The sequence below is a fragment of the Kogia breviceps genome, chromosome 6 (assembly GCF_026419965.1).
Source record: "Kogia breviceps isolate mKogBre1 chromosome 6, mKogBre1 haplotype 1, whole genome shotgun sequence".
Classification (NCBI taxonomy): domain Eukaryota; kingdom Metazoa; phylum Chordata; class Mammalia; order Artiodactyla; family Physeteridae; genus Kogia; species Kogia breviceps.
This window is the reverse complement of record NC_081315.1, coordinates 114,285,940-114,308,105: the sequence shown is the minus strand read 5'-3', so window position 1 is coordinate 114,308,105 and position 22,166 is coordinate 114,285,940. Positions and strand designations below refer to the sequence as shown.

The 22,166-nt window shown below is 37.7% G+C and overlaps 2 protein-coding genes across 8 annotated transcripts in view; one reads left to right on the top strand and one right to left on the bottom strand.

Annotated features, from left to right (window-relative positions):
- GSTCD (glutathione S-transferase C-terminal domain containing) overlaps positions 1-15,564 on the bottom strand; it is a 112,627-nt gene extending 97,063 nt beyond the window's left edge. For both annotated transcript variants that reach the window (XM_059067437.2, XM_067036435.1), the window contains exons 1-3: positions 15,332-15,564; positions 5,909-6,349; positions 4,807-5,274 (exon numbers count right to left, since the gene is read on the bottom strand). In XM_059067437.2, coding sequence (XP_058923420.1) covers positions 4,807-5,274; positions 5,909-6,328 — 888 coding nt within the window. In that variant the 5' untranslated portion in view covers positions 6,329-6,349; positions 15,332-15,564. The remainder of the gene's footprint in view (positions 1-4,806; positions 5,275-5,908; positions 6,350-15,331) is intronic.
- Positions 15,501-22,166, top strand: part of INTS12 (integrator complex subunit 12) — a 36,778-nt gene continuing 30,112 nt past the window's right edge. For 2 of the 6 annotated variants that reach the window (XR_010841127.1, XM_067036436.1), the window contains exon 1: positions 15,501-15,774. Coding sequence is in view for 2 of the 6 variants with exons in the window: in XM_067036436.1 (XP_066892537.1) it covers positions 15,556-15,774 (219 nt within the window). In the remaining 4 variants the exon portion in view is untranslated. The remainder of the gene's footprint in view (positions 15,775-22,166) is intronic. The other 4 variants (XR_010841126.1, XM_059067439.2, XM_059067440.2 and 1 more) reach the window with 4 other exon arrangements.

Below are 22,166 nucleotides of genomic sequence, written 5' to 3'. Positions count from 1 at the left end.
AATGTTACAAACAGATTATGACTTATGAACAGATAAAATGAAAAGGTCAAGTCACAGAAAATCTCTACAAATATATCTAGCAATAATCACTGCCAAAACAGGAGCCAGAAAGGATGAAAATTAATGAAAAATTTCACACATATATAGTCTATTTTAACTGGACTTTAAGGTTAAATAAGAATTGATTATAAGAACAGGGTTTATGTCTAATTCTCTTTGTATACTACAAGCACTTAAAACACTGCCTTGCAAAAAACACTCTGAACGAATCAACAAATGATCAAGAAACCATTTATTGACCTCAAAGAATAATCCCCTAAATTAGTGTTTTTCAAACTGCTTACAACCCATTAGATTTAAAAATCAATTTAAAAAGTTTTTTTAAAAAAATGAAATTAAATAGAAAATGTCAGAGTACATAGCATGTAGTAAGGTGGGTTATTTTCTGTTTGTATATCTATATTTATATATATACTATAAAGATGTATATTTGTATTTATATGCTCAGTCACCTTGTAAAATGCATTATTTACTGTGAAAAGTAAAAAAGTTTGAAAAATACTGTCTAAATGGTACTCTGGGAGCCAAAAAGTTTCTAATTCTCATCAAAATACTTAATTGCCTGGAAACAGATTATGTGCTATGGGAATTGAGCTTTAAGCCATGATAAATTAATCAAATAATAAATTTCTCATTTCTTCACCTTTCCTTTACTCCCCTTGGTAGTGATTTATTCTTACTTGTTAGATGCATATGACATCTTTCCCTCCTTTTGAAAATAAGTTGTGATTAAACAACAATAATTCATGTTTAAAAAATTTGAGGAGTTTTACTCTGCATGACCGGTCATTGCATTTAATCAATATGCCAGGCTGCTCTGCTAATATCCAGACAGCTCAGGAGGTACAGCACCACATTCATTAATTACACTTGAGAAGATAAATTTAAGGATGAGGCTAATGTTAAATGTGTGAAATGAAAATTAAATTTGTTCCAAAGAAATGATTTTTAAAAGATGTTACCTGGCTGATAAGATCAAAACATTATAAATACCAGAGATTTAAGGACAAGAAAATAATTTATTCTCAAAATATTGGTAAAAAATTGCTATCAACACTACAAACTGGGAGCTTCCCCGGTGGCGCAGTGGTTGAGAGTCCACCTGCCGATGCAGGGGACACGTGTTCGTGCCCCGGTCCGGGAGGATCCCACATGCCGCGGAGCGGCTGGGCCCGTGAGCCATGGCCGCTGAGCCTGCGCGTCCGGAGCCTGTGCTCCGAAATGGGAGAGGCCACAACAGTGAGAGGCCCGCGTACCGCAAAAAAAAAAAAAAAAAAAAAAAAAAAAAAAAAAAAAAAAAAAGACTACAAACTGAAATGGTAGTGGCATTGTATTTAATTATAGCAAGAGGCAGAAAAACTTGTATGAATAAAAAGAGAAGCAAGATATTACACCTATCCAAAAGATCTCCTCCTCTGCATTACTTTCCAATCACTTATTATATAAAATATTTTGTAATTCTTTTATGTCATTTCCTCAGTCATGTCTACCCTTTCAAAAACACATCATAACCAACAAATGTTTAGGTGAGCAGTGTAAGCAGTATAAAAAATAGTAAACAACCTGTCTAAATAGTAATATAATTCCAGTTCAGGGTCTTTTCTTACCATCTAGAACTGGTGAGTTAAAACTGAAAATTCCTAAGGACCTAAGGAATAGGACAGGGGATGAAAATATAAATTAACTATGGCATCCATAATATTTGCAATATGCCAGCCAGTAGTGAGATTCCCACTTTATTCTCAATTTTATGTCAATGGGAACAGTGAAAGAGGTACTTAACATAGGTATTTTTGCTCAAAAATCAATTTCTACAATGATTTTACTTTAGTAATAAATGCATCATACTTTTAAAAACTAAATTCAAAGCATTAGAAGTTAAAATATATTAAGTTAAATCATAAATGTTCAAGTTACAAAAATATTTCATAAAATGTCAACTTCTCTGTCTTCCAGGAGTAGAATAATCTTTTAAATAGTTCTATCAAAGTGTACCTGTTTAGTAGCAGTAACTTAAAAATAACTATAAAATTTTCTGGTATCAGAGAGAAGCAAGATTTTGCCTTAGTATGGTTATTCATTGTTATTTCTCTCATCTGCTTCCTATTCTGTGTACTAGAAGGTTCTAGCAAATAAATTAAAGGGAGAGGGGAATCATAGATGCATTTTAATTTATTCTTTTTTAATCCATTCCTGAAACTTTCCAGAGGAGAGGATTTTATCAGGCACCTTACAGGAAGAAGTGTTGGGCTATCAGTGGTTAACTTTGCAAACTAACATCCTATGAAGAGGAAGAGAAGCTTGGAGCAGAGGTTTAGATATAACACCTCAGCCTCTCTCCTTGCTGTTGTTTTGCATATTTGGCTTTATTCTGTTTAGCAAAACTGGGTATTTTCCCTAACTCTTCTAATTTTGACCTCTGGTATACCAAACTTTGAATTAGCAAAATTGACTGCTCTTTCATATTATTGAACTTATTCATGTGGCTAAATACTTTGGCCCTAGATTCAACTCCATGTTTCTGATCCAAACCTAGTAACTTGAACTTCATTCCTGATCATGAACTTGATCTTAATTCTGATCATTTGGACCACTACTCCATTACCTCAATGTGTGTTAATACAAGTGTAAAGGCTCAGCATCATAGCCACCATCTGAACTAAAATGGCTACTTCATAACCCAAGATGACTTACAAGAGGAAAATAAATATAACAGAAATAACATCAAAGCTTTGACCAAGAAAGATTAACTCCTGAAAGAAAATGTGATGATCTAGGAAAAATACAAACAAATAAAGGAAAATATTTAGAGAATTAGTTTACCTAATGTCAAAAGAGAAGAATTTAATCATAGAATACATGTAATAAAAAAGTTTTCTGCTATTTTAAACTGAGATGAAAACAGAGTTCCTTAGTTGTATCAACGTTAGGTAGATTTACTCAGCAGCGGTCAGGCTGATGTCCCACCTGACTGAAGGGGGAAACAAATCCTCTCAATTAGGAACACCTCCACCTCAATTGATCCTCATCAGGTAAACAGTATTTAAATTAAGCTAAAATTAAATGCAATTTAGCTGAAGATGGATGTCTGGATAATGATCTAAAAATAACCTTTATGCAAGTGAATCCAATTTTTTATGTTTTGTTGCCTTTGAAAGCAAATAATCAAGTCTTCTCTATCACCTTGTTTGATTTTCTTTGTAGCACTTACCATTATTTAAATATGTCTTACTTATTTGTCTACATGTTCATTTCTATCTTCCCTATTCTTTTATTTCTATTAGAATATTAACTCCATAAGGGCTGGGACCCTTTCTGTCTTGTTCATCACTGTATTCCCAGTGCATACAACAGGGCATGACATATACAGTAGGCTTTCAATAAATTTCTCAAATGAATGAATTAATGGTTGTGCCGCTTTGATTCGATTTTTATGAAATTAGGAATAAATAGTTATCCAAGGAGACCAAGAAGCCATGAATACCAACAGTATTTCCTAATATGTACCAAATGACTGCTCTAATGATTGAAGTCAGTAATAACAGCAGAGGTGGGGGATTGGGGGCAGTCAGGGACAAGAGAATTTAGAAATCGTTTGACTACGAAAAAGAAAAAAATCTACATTTTTCTCCCCACCCAGCCCCATGGACAATATGAATACACATGACACAATACTAATCAACATCTAAACGATTCCTAGATCTCTTGTTCTCACATCCTTTGATTCTGAAGTTATTTTGGTTTCTAATCTTGTTTTGTTTACATTTTAAAGAAAAATGTTCTTTAAGAAAATGCCAATTGATTAATGCCACCTAACTTATTAGTGGAGCCTGGTCCCCAGATATATAGATTTTTGTTAGAAATCTTTTCTCATCTGTCAGTAGAGATGCCTGAAGTGTTGGTGATATATAATCAAAATGAAATCTGATATCTGATTCCTTAGTAAGGGAAAGGGTAAAATGCTTCAAAGTGAGAAAAATGCAGTTCTGGTAAACCAACTAGAAAGCTGCAGAGAACTCTAGCTTCCCATGTTCACTCTGATACTACTTTTACCTTGTCCTTTTTCCCTCCACAGACAGAAAAAAAATACGTACATTTATATATGTATATATATAAATATGTATATATATATATACAAATATGTATATATATATACACACACATATATATACACACACACACATATACATATATGTGTACCTGAACTGAAAAAGGAAACTTTCCATATATTATCTCCCACAGCATCGAATAGTACTGCCAGCTATGTAACATAACAGAGATGAGGGTAAAATATTTCTGATTTTAAAATATCTAACATAATGAAATTAGCATTTGAAGAGACTACATAATTATAAAATATAGCTGACAAGAGTTTTTAGTATTTTAATACTGGAACCTCTAAGTATTAGAAGGTGATCACCACAGCATTCTAAAATTAATAATCATAACAAATGCTAATGTTTTAGCAACTCAAAACTAAAAGTCATAATAATTACTAACGTGTGTTGAAAGCAACTATGTGCCAAACATCGTTCACACTTTACACAAATTGTCATTTATTCCTCAACTGATCCTGTTAGATGGGCACTATTATCATCTCTATTTTACATATAAGAAAATGGAGACAGATATTAATAACTTGCCCAGGAGCATAATGGTATTAAGAAATGAAATAGGGATTCAAACCTGGGCAGTTTATAATAGACTGAAACATACAACAATGTATCCACTCCTGATAAACCTTACCAAAAAATGATGGATACAGGGCAAGAGCACAATATCTGCCAAAGTGAAGTACAGGCCTTCTACAAACACATGGTCCAGAGGTGGAAGGTCAGAGGCTTTCGCTTTTCTGACGTGAGCAGGCTCCCTGTTGGCAGGAGCTGGTTCCTCATGTACTGTGAGCTTTGAAAATGCCACTCTCAGTTCCAGGCTCGCCGATGAAGAGTCCACCTCTTCAGATGTTTCCTGTCTGTGGACCTTGCTCTTCGTTTCTTCCTTAGCAAGGGAAGGCCTAACCCCAGCAGCCTTCTGCTGCTTCAGCTTCTGCCGCCGGAGTTTGTCATCATTATGTACCCTAACGGGCTCACTAAGCTTCTTCTCAAGCACTAGTATTTCGGCAGGGATAGCTGGGGGCTGGTCAGAAGATTCTTTGAGAAAATTCTCAATAGCTAAAGGGATGGTAAGTTCACATAGCCTGGTCCACTGACTAACCTGCAAAACAAAACATGAAATGAAAGGATTCTTTACTTTCAACATAGCTTGAAGAAAAATAACTTTCTACTGGGAAATAAGACTGGTTTAGAGAATTTAAGTCTTGAGCTAAAGCATCTCTGGGCTAGGCTTTTACGCTCTATCAAGAGACATTACAGTGCTTCAGAAGTGGTAACATTAAACAATGGAGGTTCAGCATTCCTGTATCTGGAATATATGCTATTCTCCTGTGTCCACTTACCGAATAAATCCTCACTTCCCAAAGCCTTTAAAGTACACTCCCCCTAAAAAAGCTGGGTCTCTGAAACACTGCTACTTTGAGCTCCTGTTCATATGTAAAATCCCCTTTAAAAATACTCAACGTAATTAAAAGGTAAAGAAAAATAAAGAGAGAGAAATCTTCCCCTAAAAATAATGTCTCTAAACCTCATAAATTACGTCTTAAATTCTTATCTTCCAATACTGTGCTGAAATACCAGTATATGTGAAGGGCTATTTTAACTCTTTCATTGGTTACTGTAGCTTTTTTAAAGTAAATTAAATTTTATTTTCCAACAGAAAGTTTAAATAAATATTCAAGTGAATGTGTTGTCACTTATGGCTTTAAATAACAGAAAAGAGACATTATACTTACTTCAGCACAGGCTTTCAAGCAAGTCTTCTTAAAACCCAGAAGTTCCAAAATGTCCTTCTTTGAGGGGTCTGCTTCATATGATTTCTGGATTATGTGTCTCAGAACAACAGCAAGTCCTGCTCTACAGAAATTGTCTGGTCTTTCTACTACTGCAGGTAAACAGCAATTCTGGACTATTGGTGGAAGCTCTTGTCTTGAAATAATCTGTATTTCAACATCCTCAGACAGTACATTTTTAAGTAGTGAAATACCTGTGCTTTCTCCAGTGAGAACTAAGCAAACTTTAAAGATTTTGCAGTCACAGTATGATAACAAAAATAAAGTTATAGATGTATGAAGAGGAAAGATGCACCCTTCTTTTTGGTAAGAAAAGTCCAAGTAAAGATATTCTTCTGTAAGACTTTTCTTAATGCCTTTCATTTTCTTCTTTCATTGGGTTACCTGAAGCATAAATTGAAGTGGTTATAGGTCTTAGAATATAGCAATTGTGACGCTAAAATAAAAGATGAACATTTAAAAAACATTTTCTAGAAATCAGCAGGGATTTGTGATAGATATGATTCTACAAGAATTGGTTCTTGGAATGAATGAATGGCTTCCAAAAGAAAGATTCCTACCCTGTCCAATGAACTAGTCTCAAGGGTGATTTTATATCCAGCTCCTTTAAAAAGAGCATACCTCCGGTGCTTTGCGATAGAACTCTCCCAGTCAAGTATTGATACTTTGGGGTCTCGCTACAGGTGAGAACAAACGATGAATAGAATGGGACATAAGAAATAACCAAGAATACCTAGAGTTGCCTGGGGATAATAGCTCTGAGAAGCTTGATGATGCTGGTCCTTCCACACTGCTTGTTTTATGCCCCTAAAATATAATAATTGATGGGGGGATATATTCATTCTCTCACAAGAAATGGATTCTCCTAAAGTGGATTTTGATATGTGATGAGCTATTGTATGCTGAATCACAATAGAAAAAAATATTTGAAATTCTCCATAACTTAGTTGTCGATAACTGAGATATCTCAAAGTTAACATGTCCAAAATCACGTTCCTTATTCTCTCTCTACCCCCAAAACCTGTTCCTCATGTATTGTCCCCATTTCAGTTAATGGAACACTATCCTTCTAGCTCTTCAGGCCAAAAACCTGGACAATCATTTTAAATTACTCTTTTCTTTCACACCCCCATAACTAATCCATTAAAAATTTATTTTGGCACTACATTCAATATATACCTAGAATCTGATTATTTCATTCCATCTTCATTGCTTCCACTGTGATCCAAGCCACCATCACCTTTCTTCTTAATTATAGCAATTGCTTCCTAACTCTGCTTTCTATCCCCTAGTCTATTCTCAACATAGTAGCAAAAATGATACTGTTAAAAATGAAATAAAATCATGTCACTTCTCTGCTCAAGCGCTCTAATGTCTTCCCATCCTACTCAGAGAAAAGGCAAAGCTCCTGCAATGGTCTACAAAGATCTCCTTGATCTAATTCTTTGTCTCTTTGTCCATCTCATCAGCTCTCATCTTCGCTCACTGCTTCAGCAAGAGTGTCTTGTTGTTCCTCTAAATCACTAGGTACATTCCCACCTCAGTGCCTTGGCACTTGATATTTCTAGTGCCTAGAACACATCCATACCTCCTTTAAGTACCTACTCAAATATCAACTTTTTGAGATGTTCCCTGGCTACTGTATTCAACTTGTGAACCCCAACTCCCACTTTCCCTGAAAAAACATCCCCTTCTATGCTTTTCTTCACAGCATTTATTACTATTGTAACATACTACATTATCTATTTTGGTCTTAGCCCAATAGAATGTTCCATGAGAGTACACATTTTATTTTATTCACTGCTATGCTAAAACAGGGCCTGCTATATGTATATGTGTGTATAGATATATATATATATATGTATACACACACACATATATGTATATATATGTGTGTGTGTATACATATATATATATATATATATATATAGTCAAGAAATACTGAGTGAATGCATGGACGAATAGACATGTTGGTTATTTTAAAGATGCAAACATACACAACCTTGTGGTCAAATTATTGATGGGTATTTTCAAGTCACAATCCTTAAGACTTTTGTCAATGAAGATTTTTTTGTTTGATTTCTACATTTCCTGGGTCTAAAATTCCCCACGTTCTAATACATAAATCAAAATTCCAAAACTGACACTAGATGGCACTCTTTAAAAGCATTCGCCATGTAACAGGAAGATGGTATATTGGAGAAAAAATTATTTTAAATTATTTAAAAATTATGTTAAAAGCCTTTAAAAAGTACACATGAAACTCTTTCTTTTAAGTGTCTTTGAAATATTAGTGTACCTGAATTTTAGGGTGCTAAAATTTACTAAATTTCCTTTATATTCTAAATTCCTTAGATTTTTTTTTTTTAATCAAAAGCAAAATAGTTAAGTACTCTTTAATCATCTTGGTCCTCAACTTTTTCATTAAAGGGCTAATAATCCATTATAACAAAGGGATATAGTTACTAAAGTACTGTTGTGGAAAACTTCTTGATAATGCAAATGATCACCAGTGTTTTATCTTATACTTCTTTTGTTAAAACATAACATCTGCACCATGGTTTGTTACTTATTTAAAAGATTATCTACGGGAAAATTATTTCATATAATTTAAAAGCAACAGCCCTTTAACCCATGGAAACCATTTTCTCCCTGAGCTAACTTAATTACCTTTTGGATTTTTTTTTTCCCCCCACCTAGAGCTGATTTTAAAACAAAATATTAAAGGGCATTTGTTAAAGCTCACAGGCAAAAGAAACCAACATTTTGTAGAAAATCGATAGGCTCTTTGGAGTTTATCCCTATATATCTATTGCTGATTAATTTAACAATCCTCTTAACTCTCTTTGTTGACAGTGGGATGCTATAAAGAAGATTCCTAAATGTTTCCCCAAGAAGCAGATTTGAAAGAAAACATAATCGATTTCCTCATTTGCCCAGTAGTCTAGGAAATAGTAATTAGAGACTAGTCCTGCTAACACTTAAAAAAAAAAAAGACCACACAAACAAAAAAACTAAAAACAACATCATACTATTTTATAGCTTTTGATTTAGGATATGCAGAAACATTTTTTTAAAAACTAGAGTACATGTATATTTGCCACTTCCCAAGGCACATAAGAACCTTGAGAATTAACTTTTACACATTCTATAAACTTTTTTTGCTGTGAGCACTTAATAAGTGCTAAATGTCAACAAAATAGAAGAGCAATAATCTGCCCTTGGAGATATCTAAAAATTAATGAGATGCCTAAGAGAAAATGCAAAGTACTGTTGATTCTTTTTAAAGATTTTTTTTTTGATATGGACCATTTTTAAAGTCTTTATTGAATTTGTTACAATATTGCTTCTGTTTTAAGTTTTGGTTTTTTGGCCACGAGGCATGTGGGATCTTAGCTCCTGGACCAGGGATCGAACCGGCACTCTCTGCATTGGAAGGTGAAGTCTTAACCATTGGCCCGACAGGCAAGTCCCAGTACTGTTGATTCTTAACATAATTTATTTCTTTAAATATAGATGTTGGGTTTTTTTTTTTTCTTCCCTTGAAGATTAAAAATGTTACTTAATGATCTTAGAGTTAAAAAAAAATTACTCGGGGCTTCCCTGGTGGCGCAGTGGTTGAGAGTCCGCCTGCCGATGCAGGGGATACGGGTTCGTGCCCCGGTCCGGGAGGATCCCACATGCCGTGGAGCGGCTGGGCCCATGAGCCATGGCCGCTGAGCCTGCGCGTCCGGAGCCTGTGCTCCGCAACGGGAGAGGCCACAACAGTGAGCGGCCCGCGTACCACAAAAAAAAAAAAAAAAAAAAAAAAAATTACTCTCCCTGGGCAATTTCTCCACATTAAGTACTACTGTAATTTCAAAAATAAATATTAAGTATTAGCAAACCTGTACAAATTTGATATCTGGTTTTGGCTTGTACTTTGTCTTTAATTTTTCAAGAAAGTAGAACACAGGTTTTGCTTAAAGTCTGCAAATACCCTCCAAAGAAACATTCTTTTTTTCTTCTTCTTCTCCATTTCTACCTAGAGAATTCCTTATTTTATTACTTTTATGTCATGAGCTTTAAAAAAGGTAGGTGCTGTAGAATCATCCTCTGGGTCTCCAGCACACGGGAGCTGGGGGCATAGCTCTTGTTAGTCCAGACTACATTCCTGCCAAGCACAGAAGTGCTGTATGTCATTTGCTCTTTCTCAGCTTTGACAGGTGCCACACTGCAACTATTCCTGTGACGGAGTGAGAAAGCAGCAGACACCACCACAAACTTGAGATGCTGAACAGAGCTGATGGAGTATGCATCTCCTCCCTGGAAAGGCCAGCTTGCTTGGGAATGTTGCAGAGAGAATAAAAACAGGTAAAAAGAAAATACTTAAGCCTTGGTTTCATTATTTGGCAATCTTTAAAGATATTTTTAAACAAACGAAGTAATCACAGGTTTAATTAGGAATTTAATCTTTTTTTTTCATTCTCATTCCAATTAATATATCTTGGTGTTGATAAAATGAAACATTTCACACATGAAAGGGGAAATGAGTTTTATAAGTGTTTTCTTATCTAAAACCATTTACTACTTTACTCCTTGCATATGTATATATAGAGAGAAAGAAAAAAATATCATAAATAAGTATGAAAATAAGCATACTTCTCTGGAAGCTGGAAAAATAGTTTAAAACTTTTGTGCTCAAAATACAAGTCTAGATCTATGGCAACTAAATATTACATAATAGATAAATAAGTTATATATTAAATATAAAGACCAAAAAGTACACAACTTCAATAAATATTAACCAATTGATTGGTTTTTTTTAAAATGAGAAATTATCACTGGGCCTGGGATTTGATAGGAGCTTAATAAATGTTAAATGAACAAAGAATACAACTCTAAATAATATTATGTACATTTTATTGTCCACCAGCTGTGTGCTAAGCACACAGATCTTTTGTGCACTACTTCAATCCTAATAATCCTTAAAAGTACATTTTACTGCCACTACATAGATAATAACTGTACTTCAATCCAAAAGCATTATTTTAATCTATAAAGGGATCTTACTGGAAAACATTAAGGAATAGGTATTTTTCTAACATAAATAGCACTAACTTTATAAACTTCATAAATTGAAGCATATTGCAATTTTATTACAGCAACAATTTCACCGGAGTGAAAATCATCAGAAATTATGTTATTCTAAGCAACTGTCCTTGATAAAAACCTCCATGCTAAAGGCAGAGTTATTTGACAATTCTTAGCACTGGATTAAGTTTTTTGATAGTTCCTTCCTAATTCCCTTTATTGGATCCTCCTCAGACCTCTTAGTGACCTGTAGCTCAGTACTTTACCCTATTCTCAACTTACACTCACCCCTTTGATTACTGGCTTTCAAAATTTGATCATGCCACACAATAAGAAATAAACCTTATAATGAAAGTCATTATACACTGAATGATACTGAAACAAAAGAATCACCAAGAAATAGCCTACCACATGAGATATAACTGACAGTTCACTCTGCTTTTTCTTTCTTCTTCTCCAGGGTTGTTTTATTTAATTTTTTTTTTTTTTTTTTTTTGCGGTACGCGGGCCTCTCACTGCTGTGGCCTCTCCCGTTGCGGAGCACAGGCTCCGGACGCGCAGGCTCAGCGGCCATGGCTCACGGGCCCAGCCGCTCCGCGGCATGTGGGATCTTCCCGGACCGGGGCACGAACCCGCGCCCCCTGCATCGGCAGGCGGACTCTCAACCACTGCGCCACCAGGGAAGCCGTTTTATTGTTTTTAAGGTTAGTACTCACTAAAGTGATTCCATGACCTATGGGCCACAACTTACACTACAACAGCACTACCCAAGGTGATTTACGGTGCCATAGGGTTAAATATCATCTAAGACTCCTATATTTACCTCAGCCACAACCTTTCCCCTGAACTTCAGACTCACTCCTATACATGTATACTACTTGACGTCTTCACTTGGACATTTTTCTAAAGCTGTTCCTCTTTCCTCAAGTAGTCCCCATTCTTGATAAAACAGCAATACCATTTACTCAGATGCTTGGGCCCGTAATTCTGAAGTCTCACTCAACTCCTTTTTTTCTCTCTGTTACCCCACTATTTCTACCTTTGAAATACATGCTAAATCTAACTTCTTAGCACCCCTACCAATAACACCTTAATCTAAGTCATCACTAGCTCTTACAAAGACTACTGCAAAAGCCCATTAACTATTTTCCTCCACTCAACACAACTGTCCATTCTGCAACTACAGTCAGGGTGATCCTTTAAAAACATAAATCAGGGAGCGGCTAGACCCGTGAGCCATGGCCACTGAGCCTGCACGTCCAGAGCCTGTGCTCCGCAACGGGAGGGGCCCACAACAGTGAGAGGCCCCGCGTACCGCAAAATAAATAAATAAAATAAAATAAAAACATAAATCAGACCATGTCCTCTGTTCACAACCATCCAATGGCTCCCCAGAACATTTAAAATAAAATTCAAATTTCCTATCACGGTCTCTAGGGACTGATGTGACCCTCGCTGGGTTTCTTTTTTGACCTGATCTTCTACCCCTCTTCCCTCTTGTTCACTTCCCTCCAGCCAGTTCTCCTTGCTGTGCTGGGAAGACGCCAGCAATGTCCCCACGCTTGAGAATTTTGGTGCTTGCCGTTCCCTCTGCCTAGAATGCTCTTCTCCAAGATATTCACACGGATCTTGCTCCTTCATTTCCCTGAGGCCTCTGAATATTAACTCAGAGCGGTCTATCCTGAGAAAGAGGACTACCATCACTTCCTAGCCCCTTACTCTGCTTCCTTTTTCTTGACAGCACTTATTACCTCACATATCTCCAATGCTGAAGAGTACGCAAATTTTAGTTCAAGGAATGTTTAGTTCAAGCCTTAAATTATGCTTTATACTTGCAAACTTCTCAGGGAAAATAAGGGATCTGTGTTGAATTGAAAAGATTTTCTCCAACCAAATATTCACAAAAAAACTTTTACTGAGGCTGAAAGCTGGAGAGTCACAAAATTCTGGAATATAAATGTGACACCCTAAGTCCACTTGAATATTAACTGCTTATATTGTACAGATTAAATAGTTCAAAGCAGTTTACAAATACGAAAAAATCACAAAACTTATTTTTCTTAAAGATTCAAATTTAAATTTAAACCCATTAAAATTCCAGACGACATCAAATGTTCAACATTATGAATATTAGAACTCATCTTGTGTTTTATACATAACAATAACAGTATTTGGTTGCAAATCTACTTTCTTTCAATAATATAGATAAACAAAGAAAAACCTGCCTCTACAGAGTTAGATAGCAGCTTATTACCTTAGATAGTAAAGTTTAAAATAGGAAAGAAAAACCTGAGCCATTTCAGTGCTCATTACATTATGTAATGTGAGGATACATATCGTTAAGTCCTAGAGGACAAAATCCTATAATTAAAATTAGCTGCTTATCTGGACAAGAAGTGAAAAAAAAAAAAAACAGTTTAAAAAAGCTTACTGTAACCTTAGCCATAAGGGAAGTGTGTCCTCTCTGGAAAATCAGGGAATCATCTGTTGCCATAGAATCATAATGCTTGCAGCTAAGCCTGACCTCGTAATAGATAGGGATCCACAGCATGAAATGCTAACATATTAGAAATATCGGCAAGCCTGAAATAAAATTACTGAATACCCACAGCAACCAATACCCGTGCTTATTATGAACTAAATGGTTCAAATCCTTGCTTTCCAAGTACTAATCGTAACAGAATTCAGTAGGCTACTTTTAAAACTTGAAGATAAAAACAACGTATTTGGGGCTTCCCTGGTGGCGCAGTGGTTGAGAGTCCGCCTGCCGATGCAGGGGACACGGGTTCGTGCCCCGCCCGGTCCGGGAAGATCCCACATGCCGCGGAGCAGCTGGGCCCGTGAAGCATGGCCGCTGAGCCTGTGCTCCACAACGGGAGAGACCACACAGTGAGAGGCCTGCGTACAGCAAAAAACAAAACAAAAGAAACAAACAAACAAAAAAACCCCCAACATATTCTAAGGAACCGTGTATACTACAGATATTCTAGTTGACTGGCCTCAAAATTTGTTAAGTTTCAAAAAAAAATTTGTTAGTTTCAAGGTCTGCTAAATTGTTGCTATTACCCACTTGTATACTCAGTCTTTATTCTTATTTCAAATCACAGTTGATACAAAAGCTACAAAGTAAACACAGGTTAAAACAAAAATAAAAACAAACCCCCCCAAACCCTTGATGGGCCTTCTACTACTGAAGTTAAAGTTTGAGCTTTGTTTAAAGCAGGCAAACATGTAACAGAAGTGTAAAAAAATAAAAGAATTGATAAAATAAATGTCAAATCACACTGAGTTTTTCAGATTTATTTTTGAAGTTAGGAATCTTAAAACAATGCCTTCAGGTATAACTCAAACATAATTTCAAATAATAAGTATGCTTAAGGCAATCCTTTCAGTAGTGTATATTCCCCACTAGGCAGCTGAAAAGTCATATAGCTTAATGTCTGATTTATTAAATATGATAGCAAATCACTCAGTTGTATTTATAACAAAGAATTTATTTTCACAATATTTAAGTGACCATGGTTAAAGTTTAAATTGTCACCAATAGTTTTTGCCAGCTTTTGCATTTTCTCCTTTAAACACTGTTTCTAGATAAGCTTAGAAATAAGTAGTACTCTATCTTCTCTTATCAATAATTTAGCAATAGACATATTATTAAACGCTGGCATTTTCTTGATATTCTAGAACTTATGACAAGGAATGGGATCATGGCATTAGGGGATCATGACGTTAAGAATAAAGAGGGGGAGTGGGGGAACAAGTCGTCTAATCCCAAACCAGGGAGAGAAAGTACTCGTATCAGTAAACATTTTGGAAGTCAAAGCAATTTTCATGCAAGTTAAACTCTAACTTTCTATAGAAGTTTAAAACCAAAGTGAAACACTGCTTTGATGGTGTAACAGAAGCAAATGGCCCAAAATGAACCAAGTTCATTAGAGTAACTGTTAGGTAGTATTCACATATAACTTTTTTCTCCAGTGAGTTAGGGCTGGAATAAAAAACTAAGTGGAAAAAAACAAGTTAAAGCGCGACCCAAGAGGTCTTAAAACTACGCCTAGCAGCAGATGGCAAATGGCAAACGACCCCACAGACTGCTGCAACTGGAAGCTGCTCCATTCCCTCATCAGTAGAGGAAGCCACGGGGACTGGTCCTGGAAAAACTGAGAAGGGGACCGGACCCCTCCACCCTTCTCGCCTTTCCCCACATCCTCAACCCTGTTTCCCCAGATGCTAAGAGGCGGCTTTACTGCGTCTCGGGGACTGCGGAGCCGGCGGCCCGAGCGCCCTCCTTACCTGGTCGCAGAGGCGCGGCCAGGCAGGGAGGGTGCGTGAGCGTGTGGGTGACACGGACCGCTAGCGCATTCCCGCCCCGCCCGAGCCGGGTTTTCCGAGGCCACTTCAGGAAGTCTTCACCCGCGGGCCACACGCAGCCAACGAAGCCGGGAAAGAAACAACGAAGATCGCGCCAGGGAAACAGCGGCCCCCGCAATCATTCATAATCCGGCGGACCGGAAGGAATGGGTTACGTCACTTCCTACCGTCGCACAGCCAATACGTTTCCCGGTCGACCCTGCTGCGGGAACCTTTGTTTTTCCGCTCTCGGAGCCGGCTGCTGCCGGGAGCGGTTCGTCAGGCCACCGGGAACGGACGGGGCAGCGGGGCGGAGCGGTGAGTTGTTACCAGCTCACCGACTCCCAGCCGACTCTGGGAGGTTCAAGACTTCTGCGAGGGGCGAGGTGGGAGAGTAGTTCCGTGCGGTCTTAGTTTCCTCGCTCCTTGTGGGGACACCTCGTAATTTGCAGGCGGTCGAGTGCCCAGGCTGACTGCTCTCCCCTTAAGTGAGGGTAATGCTTCCTCGGAGGTTGTGGCGGGCTGGGGCGCGCGGATCGAGGGCACAGCCCCAGGGACTAGGTCCTTGGAACCCTGTCTCCGACCTTCCTCGGAAGGTTTTGGCGACTTCTCTCGACAGCTCCCTCTGTCGGCCTCTCACCTTCTCTCGAGATCACTTGTCAAGGACCTTCCCCTGTGCTAGGCCTTGGGTGTGTTATGACTTTGATCAAAAGATTGGCAGTCCTTGTCTGAGTGTCTCTGGTCGCTTTTCACTATCACTTGGTTGGTTTGGAATCAGGGTCTTTACGCTTCCCTTATGTTTCCGGACGTATGCCTAAGGTTTCAGTGTAATCCAGGGCCAAGAACTCAGTGAGGGAAAAGGGCAGCATCTTTAAAAGGTTGTTTATTAGAAAGGGTTGCAAGAGCTTGCAAAGACATAAAGGGCAAAGCTTTCTAGAGCCGTTATGTGATGGCAACCCTAATATTGAGCTCTGCGTGAACAGGGTCGATTTCCTTCATCTCGTTCACGTGCAGATGATCAACTTTGGACTTCTTTTAAGATTCGCATGTAGCGTGGGAAATGAGATCTAGAGGAAAGAATATATTTATATATGAGTACCCGATTTGGGTTGGAGAAATCACGGAAGCCCTAGAAAGCGACATTTAAACGAAACGTAGTTCATTCACTCTACAAATACTTTTGAGAATCTGTGAAGTTCCAAGCACTAGGTATATAACAGTGAATAAAACAAGTCCCTGCTTGCATGGAGTTTTCAGTCTAGTAGGATTAATGAATTTAAATCAGATGAAGGATTGGGAAGAGAGTATTGCAGATAGGAACATTGTACAAGTTCCCCGTCATGAAAGAGGTGTTTTTGTTTTGTATTTCTTTTCTTTTTTTGATGTTTGAGGGTTTGTGGGGCGGGGCAGTTGGGTGGGGATGGCTTGGAATTTCTTTTTTATTGCCTTTTGTGAAGGGATTTTGGACATGATTAGAATTGTGTAGAAGGAGAGGAAAGACCTTTATACTTTTATCTCTCATAATTCCAAAACCGTTATTTTGTGGTACTTTGCAAAATAGCAAAGTGGTAGGCAAAAAAGAGAGCCTCTCCCCTTAAAGTACTTAGAGTGTTGTAGAGAATATACAGATGTACAAAAAAAGAGTGTGGTTCAAGGTAGAAAGTTCCAGTACCATGGGACTGCACTTTGAGATATCCTAGGAGGACAAGATTAGTTGTATAAGGGGTAGAGAAGAACACAGTAGCTGTGAGTAAAGTTCTCATGAGAAGGAGTATTTCAACTGGGTCTTGATAGCATTTGGAAATACAAAAATGGGTAAAAAGCTTGTCAGAAAAAATGAGTAGAATTAGCAAGCCCGGCTAATGGCTCTGTGCTACAGAAGGTCTGGGGATGAAGAATTAAAGTTTTTGTGCCAGTTACTGAATCTTTTTAAATGGTAGGCCAAGAAATTCGGCTTTATTTTAAAGGCAGTGGGAATTCTTAATTTTTGAGGAAAAAGAAAGAAAGGAAGGAAGGAAGAAAAAATGTGTTGCAGGAACATTAATATGGCAACAGTGTTGAAGTCAACGAGAATAACTAGATTGTTGCTATATTACAAAAAGCAAATAAAGACCTGAATCTGAATAGTAGCTGTGGAAATGAACATCAGGAATAGATGTGAGAAACGTTGCAGAGTCAGAATTCACAGGAAAGGCCTCCTGATTGTTTAGATATAAGGAATTGGGGAGGACTCAGTGAGGCAGAGATTTAGGCCTCAGACCCGATTAATGGAGAGTGTGTCATTTATTGAAAGAAAGTGCAGGACAGGGAACTTTTGGGGGAAGATATTCATAATCTCAATTTCAATCATAACTGAATTTGAGATACCATTAAGGCAACCAGGTACACATGTTTACTAAGCAGTTGGAAATGTGGGGTTTGAGCTTAACAGAGATTGGAATGGGGATAAACATGTGAAATCAAGTTGAAAACATGATATATATAAGATTACCACGTAAGAAATTGGTAGCAGAACCAAAGAAAATAGACAAGAATAGATACTTGGGCAATACCAAGAGCATTGGGGATGAAAAGATGACCCAGAAAAAGAGTAGCCAGAGATAGAAAAAGAAAACCAGGAAAGCTGAGTATTACTCGTGGAGGAGGAAGATTTTTGAAAGAGAAAGTGAATAACATGTATTCACTTGGCCAGCATTTACTGAGTACCTGCTATCTGCCAGGCACTCTGCTAGAAACAGGGATTACAGCAGCAGGTAAGGTCAGTGCTGGCCCTCATGGAACCTACATTCTAGTGAGAAAGACAAACCTTGTTTACATAATGAACAGTGTAGTAGCTATGACGTGTAAATACAGGATGTTTTAGGACCATATAACAGTAAGACTCCTTATTTTGTTAGGGAAATGTGCAGAAAAAAATTGAGACTAGAAGGGTGAATAAGATGAGGCAAGGGATGCTTTCTACTAAAGAGCTGGGGTAAGATAGAGTATATGTTGAAAGATTTGAAGTAAGTCATGTGGTTACAACGGAAAGCGGGAATAGCTTGAGATACTAGGTAACATTTAATGAGCAATTGTACTCTGTGCCAGGTACTGTTGTAACTGCTTTACATGTATTACCAGATCATGTAGGGCATTAGAAACCTTTTTAAGAATCTTGTTCTTTAACCTTTGGACAGTAAGATGTGAAAAGGAGTATTTTAAACAAGTGGATGATATAAAAATATTGGGAAAGGGGCAAGAGTGATTTTGAGTTTTTTTTGTTTTTTTGGCTGTATTGGGTCTTTGTTGTTGTGCGGGCTTTCTCTAGTTGCAGCGAGCAGGGGCTACTCTTCTTTGCAGTGCATAGGCTTCGCATTGCGGTGGCTTCTCTTGTTGCAGAGCACGGGCTATAGGCACACGGGCTTCAGTAGTTGTGGCATGTGGGCTCAGTAGTTGTGGCTCACGGGCTCTAGAGTGCAGGCTCATGAGTTGTGCAGGGGCTTAGTTGCTCCATGGCATGTGGGATCTTCCTGGACCAGGGCTCGAACCCATGTCCCTGCATTGGCAGGTGGATTCTTAACCACTGCGCCTCCAGGGAAGTGCCGATTGCGGGGTTCTGATTAAGCTCTTACAGTGGGTCACATAATAGCTGCATGATGGTAGCTTGGTCTAGGGTGTGGTAATAAGGATTGAAAAAGGTAGATGAATCTGAAATATGTATAAGAGGTTTGGTGATTGAATGGGAAGCAGGGGTTGAAGTGGAAGGAGTTAAAGCTGATTCTGGCTGGAGCAATGGGATAAGTATCATTTGAGAAAGGAAAGATTAGGGGAAGAACTGGTTGAGAGAAGAGTTTACGAGTGGCTCTGTTAGGGGCATGTTGAATAGGTGGCATCCAAGTCAAGCTGGCAGTTGAATCTTGGAAGAGACGCATGGGCTGGAGAGATAAATATATAATTACTGGCAAAAGGGTATAGGTCAAATTGTCTAGGGCAGTAATTCTGAAACTTTTAGAGTAGATCAGAACTATCTGGAAGATTTAATGCAAATTTCTGGGCCTCCCTCCCAGAGTGTTTTCCTTAGTAGGTATGGTTGTGGAGACCGCCGAGGTTGAATATCTAACAGGTTCCCAGGTGATGCCTACAGCTGCTGATCCAAAGGGGACATTTTGAGAAGAAGGTGTAGAGTGAAAGAAGAGACCCAGAACCTAATCTTGAGCAACTCATTTTTGATTCCTCAAGATTTTTGAGGAAACTACAAAGAAGACCAAGAAAGAAGTAGGAGGAAAAAATAGTATTTATTATACTTACCTGACAAAAGCTGTGAATACTTTGGTGAAAATATTTCCATGGAATGGTGGGACAAAGGCCAAATTGCAGGAAATGCTATATAAGCAGAAGGAATGAAGTATAAAATGTAGAAGAAGTTTTGCTATAAAATGAAGAAGATAGGATAGAAGATATTTAAAGGTCAATGAAAAGATGCCAGTAGAAAGAGGCAGGGGGAGGGAGGTTTGTGAGTGGCGGAGAAGATATAGGAATAGTTCATAGTTCAAGGTTTCAGAGAGGGAGGAAAAAGATAGGTTCCAGGCACAGGTAGCATTACATGCAGAGCCACCCTCTTATTTAAAAGGTGGAAAAGAGGAAAGGATTGGTGCAGGTATATTTGTAGATGTGTCAGAAAGTTGATTTAGTTCCTCTCTGACAGTTTCTGTTTCCTCTGTGAAGTAGATGAGGACATCTACTAAGATAGAGAAGCAGTTTCAAGGAAAATGGAGAAAATGTGACTGGTCTTTGCAGAAAGTGGGGAAGTGAGTTGACCAGAGAAACATAGGATTGCTAAGTTGTGTTGAGTGCCTAGATGGGATTAGTGACTCTGAAGATACAGAGTGTGTGTATTCCTCTCAGCTGCACTTAGATTTTGGGTGTAGGCAGGGAGAAGGTAAATAGGATGGATGACTATAAAGTAGATGAAACTGTAGAACTATGGGACAAGGATGCTTAGAGTGCTAAAAGAGAGTCTTTGAAAGGCTGGACCACGAAGGATAAAAAAGATTATTATTTAGAAGAGGGAATTTCTGTGTTACTTATATACATTTACTGTATATAACTAAGGTATATAAGTCTTAGCTCCTAACGTGAGCTAAGACTTTGTTCCCACCAGCACCACTATTGCCACCTTTTTAGGCCATTGACATTTTAAAAAGTGGTGATTATTATTAGTTTTCTGCATTCTTCTTTTTTTAAAGCAACATCAAGATTTGAAATTAAGTCTACATTTAAAGCATTAAATTTCTGTATATATTTGTATGTATATCTATACACACCTAGGACTTTGTTTTCTAGAATTCTAATCCACAATAAGAAAGCTCTTTTATAATCTATTTTGATCATGAGTTTTAGAATATACAGGAAAGAACTATATAGAAGTAACATGATTTGGTGTAATTCCTGAAAAATACTCTTGGAAATAATAAAGGAGATAAAGTGACAAATTTACACCACAGTTGCTGACCTCTTTAGGACTTCAGTAGAAGGAAATAAATTTCTTTCACTATTTATTCCCCCCTTATCCATGTGGGATATGTTCCAAGACTCCCAGTGGATGCCTGAAACCATGGATAGTACCAAACCCTATATATACTGGTTTTTTTCCTATACATACATACCTGTGATAAAGTTTTATGAATAAATTAGGCACAGTAAGAGATTAACAACAGTAACTAATAATAAAATAGAATGATTATAACAACATATTATAATAAAAGTTATGTGAACATGGTCTCTCTCCTCAAGTTCTTCAACCCTGCCAGAAATGTGACAGTGGCTTCTTCATTGGCAGACACAGCCTCTCCAGTAATTTTTATATTTTTCAATCTAAACCTATTCCTGAATCTGTGTAAGCATCCCTTACTTGCAGTAAATGGCTTGGTGTCACTCATTTCAGGGGCTCTCTTGCTGAAGTTTTTGTAGATGTTCAATGCTTTCTGGCCCAACACATTGCTGTCAATTGGAACATTCTGTTCATGTCCTCCACCCACAAATTTAATGCCTTTTCCATTCTAACTAAGCACTTACGCACTGTGGCTATAACTTTTGCAGTCTGAGGTATGACAGCAAAACTAGCACAAATTTTCCTTCTTCACAATTTCACAGATAGAAGACTCATTCTTACCATAGATTTTAGCAACCTCAGCATATGAGCATACAGTTTTTTTCTTATTAAGTTTAAAACTTTCACATTTTCACTTAGAGGAAGCACTTTGCAACTTCTTTGGCATATCTGAATTGCATGCATCACTACTCTGGCTCTTTGGGAGCATTAAATAAATAATAATAAGGAGACTTGAACACAAGCACTGGAATACCATGACAGTCAATCTGATAACTGAGCTGGCTAGTGACTAACAGACGGGATTCACTGGACAAAGGGATGATTCACATCCCAAGCAGGATGGACTGAGCTGGCATGAGATTTCATCATAGTACTCAAAATGGCGTGCAATTTAAAACTTATGAATTGTTTATTTCTGGAATTTTCCATTCAGTATTTTCCAACTGCAGGTAACTAAAATGTCAGAAAGTGAAACCACAGGTAATGGGGGGACTACTGTATGTGCGTTTGCCAGTAAGAAAGGAGAAGTAATAGAAACTGGAGAAGGCAATAGAAAAGGGGGAGGTAAAGGACGATAGAAAACTAAAATATAAAGGAGAAAGCAGAGGGACCGAGAAAGTGGAGATCTCTATAAATTCAAAGGATAGATGAATGGGAGTAAAGAAATTATTTAAAAGAAAGAAAGAT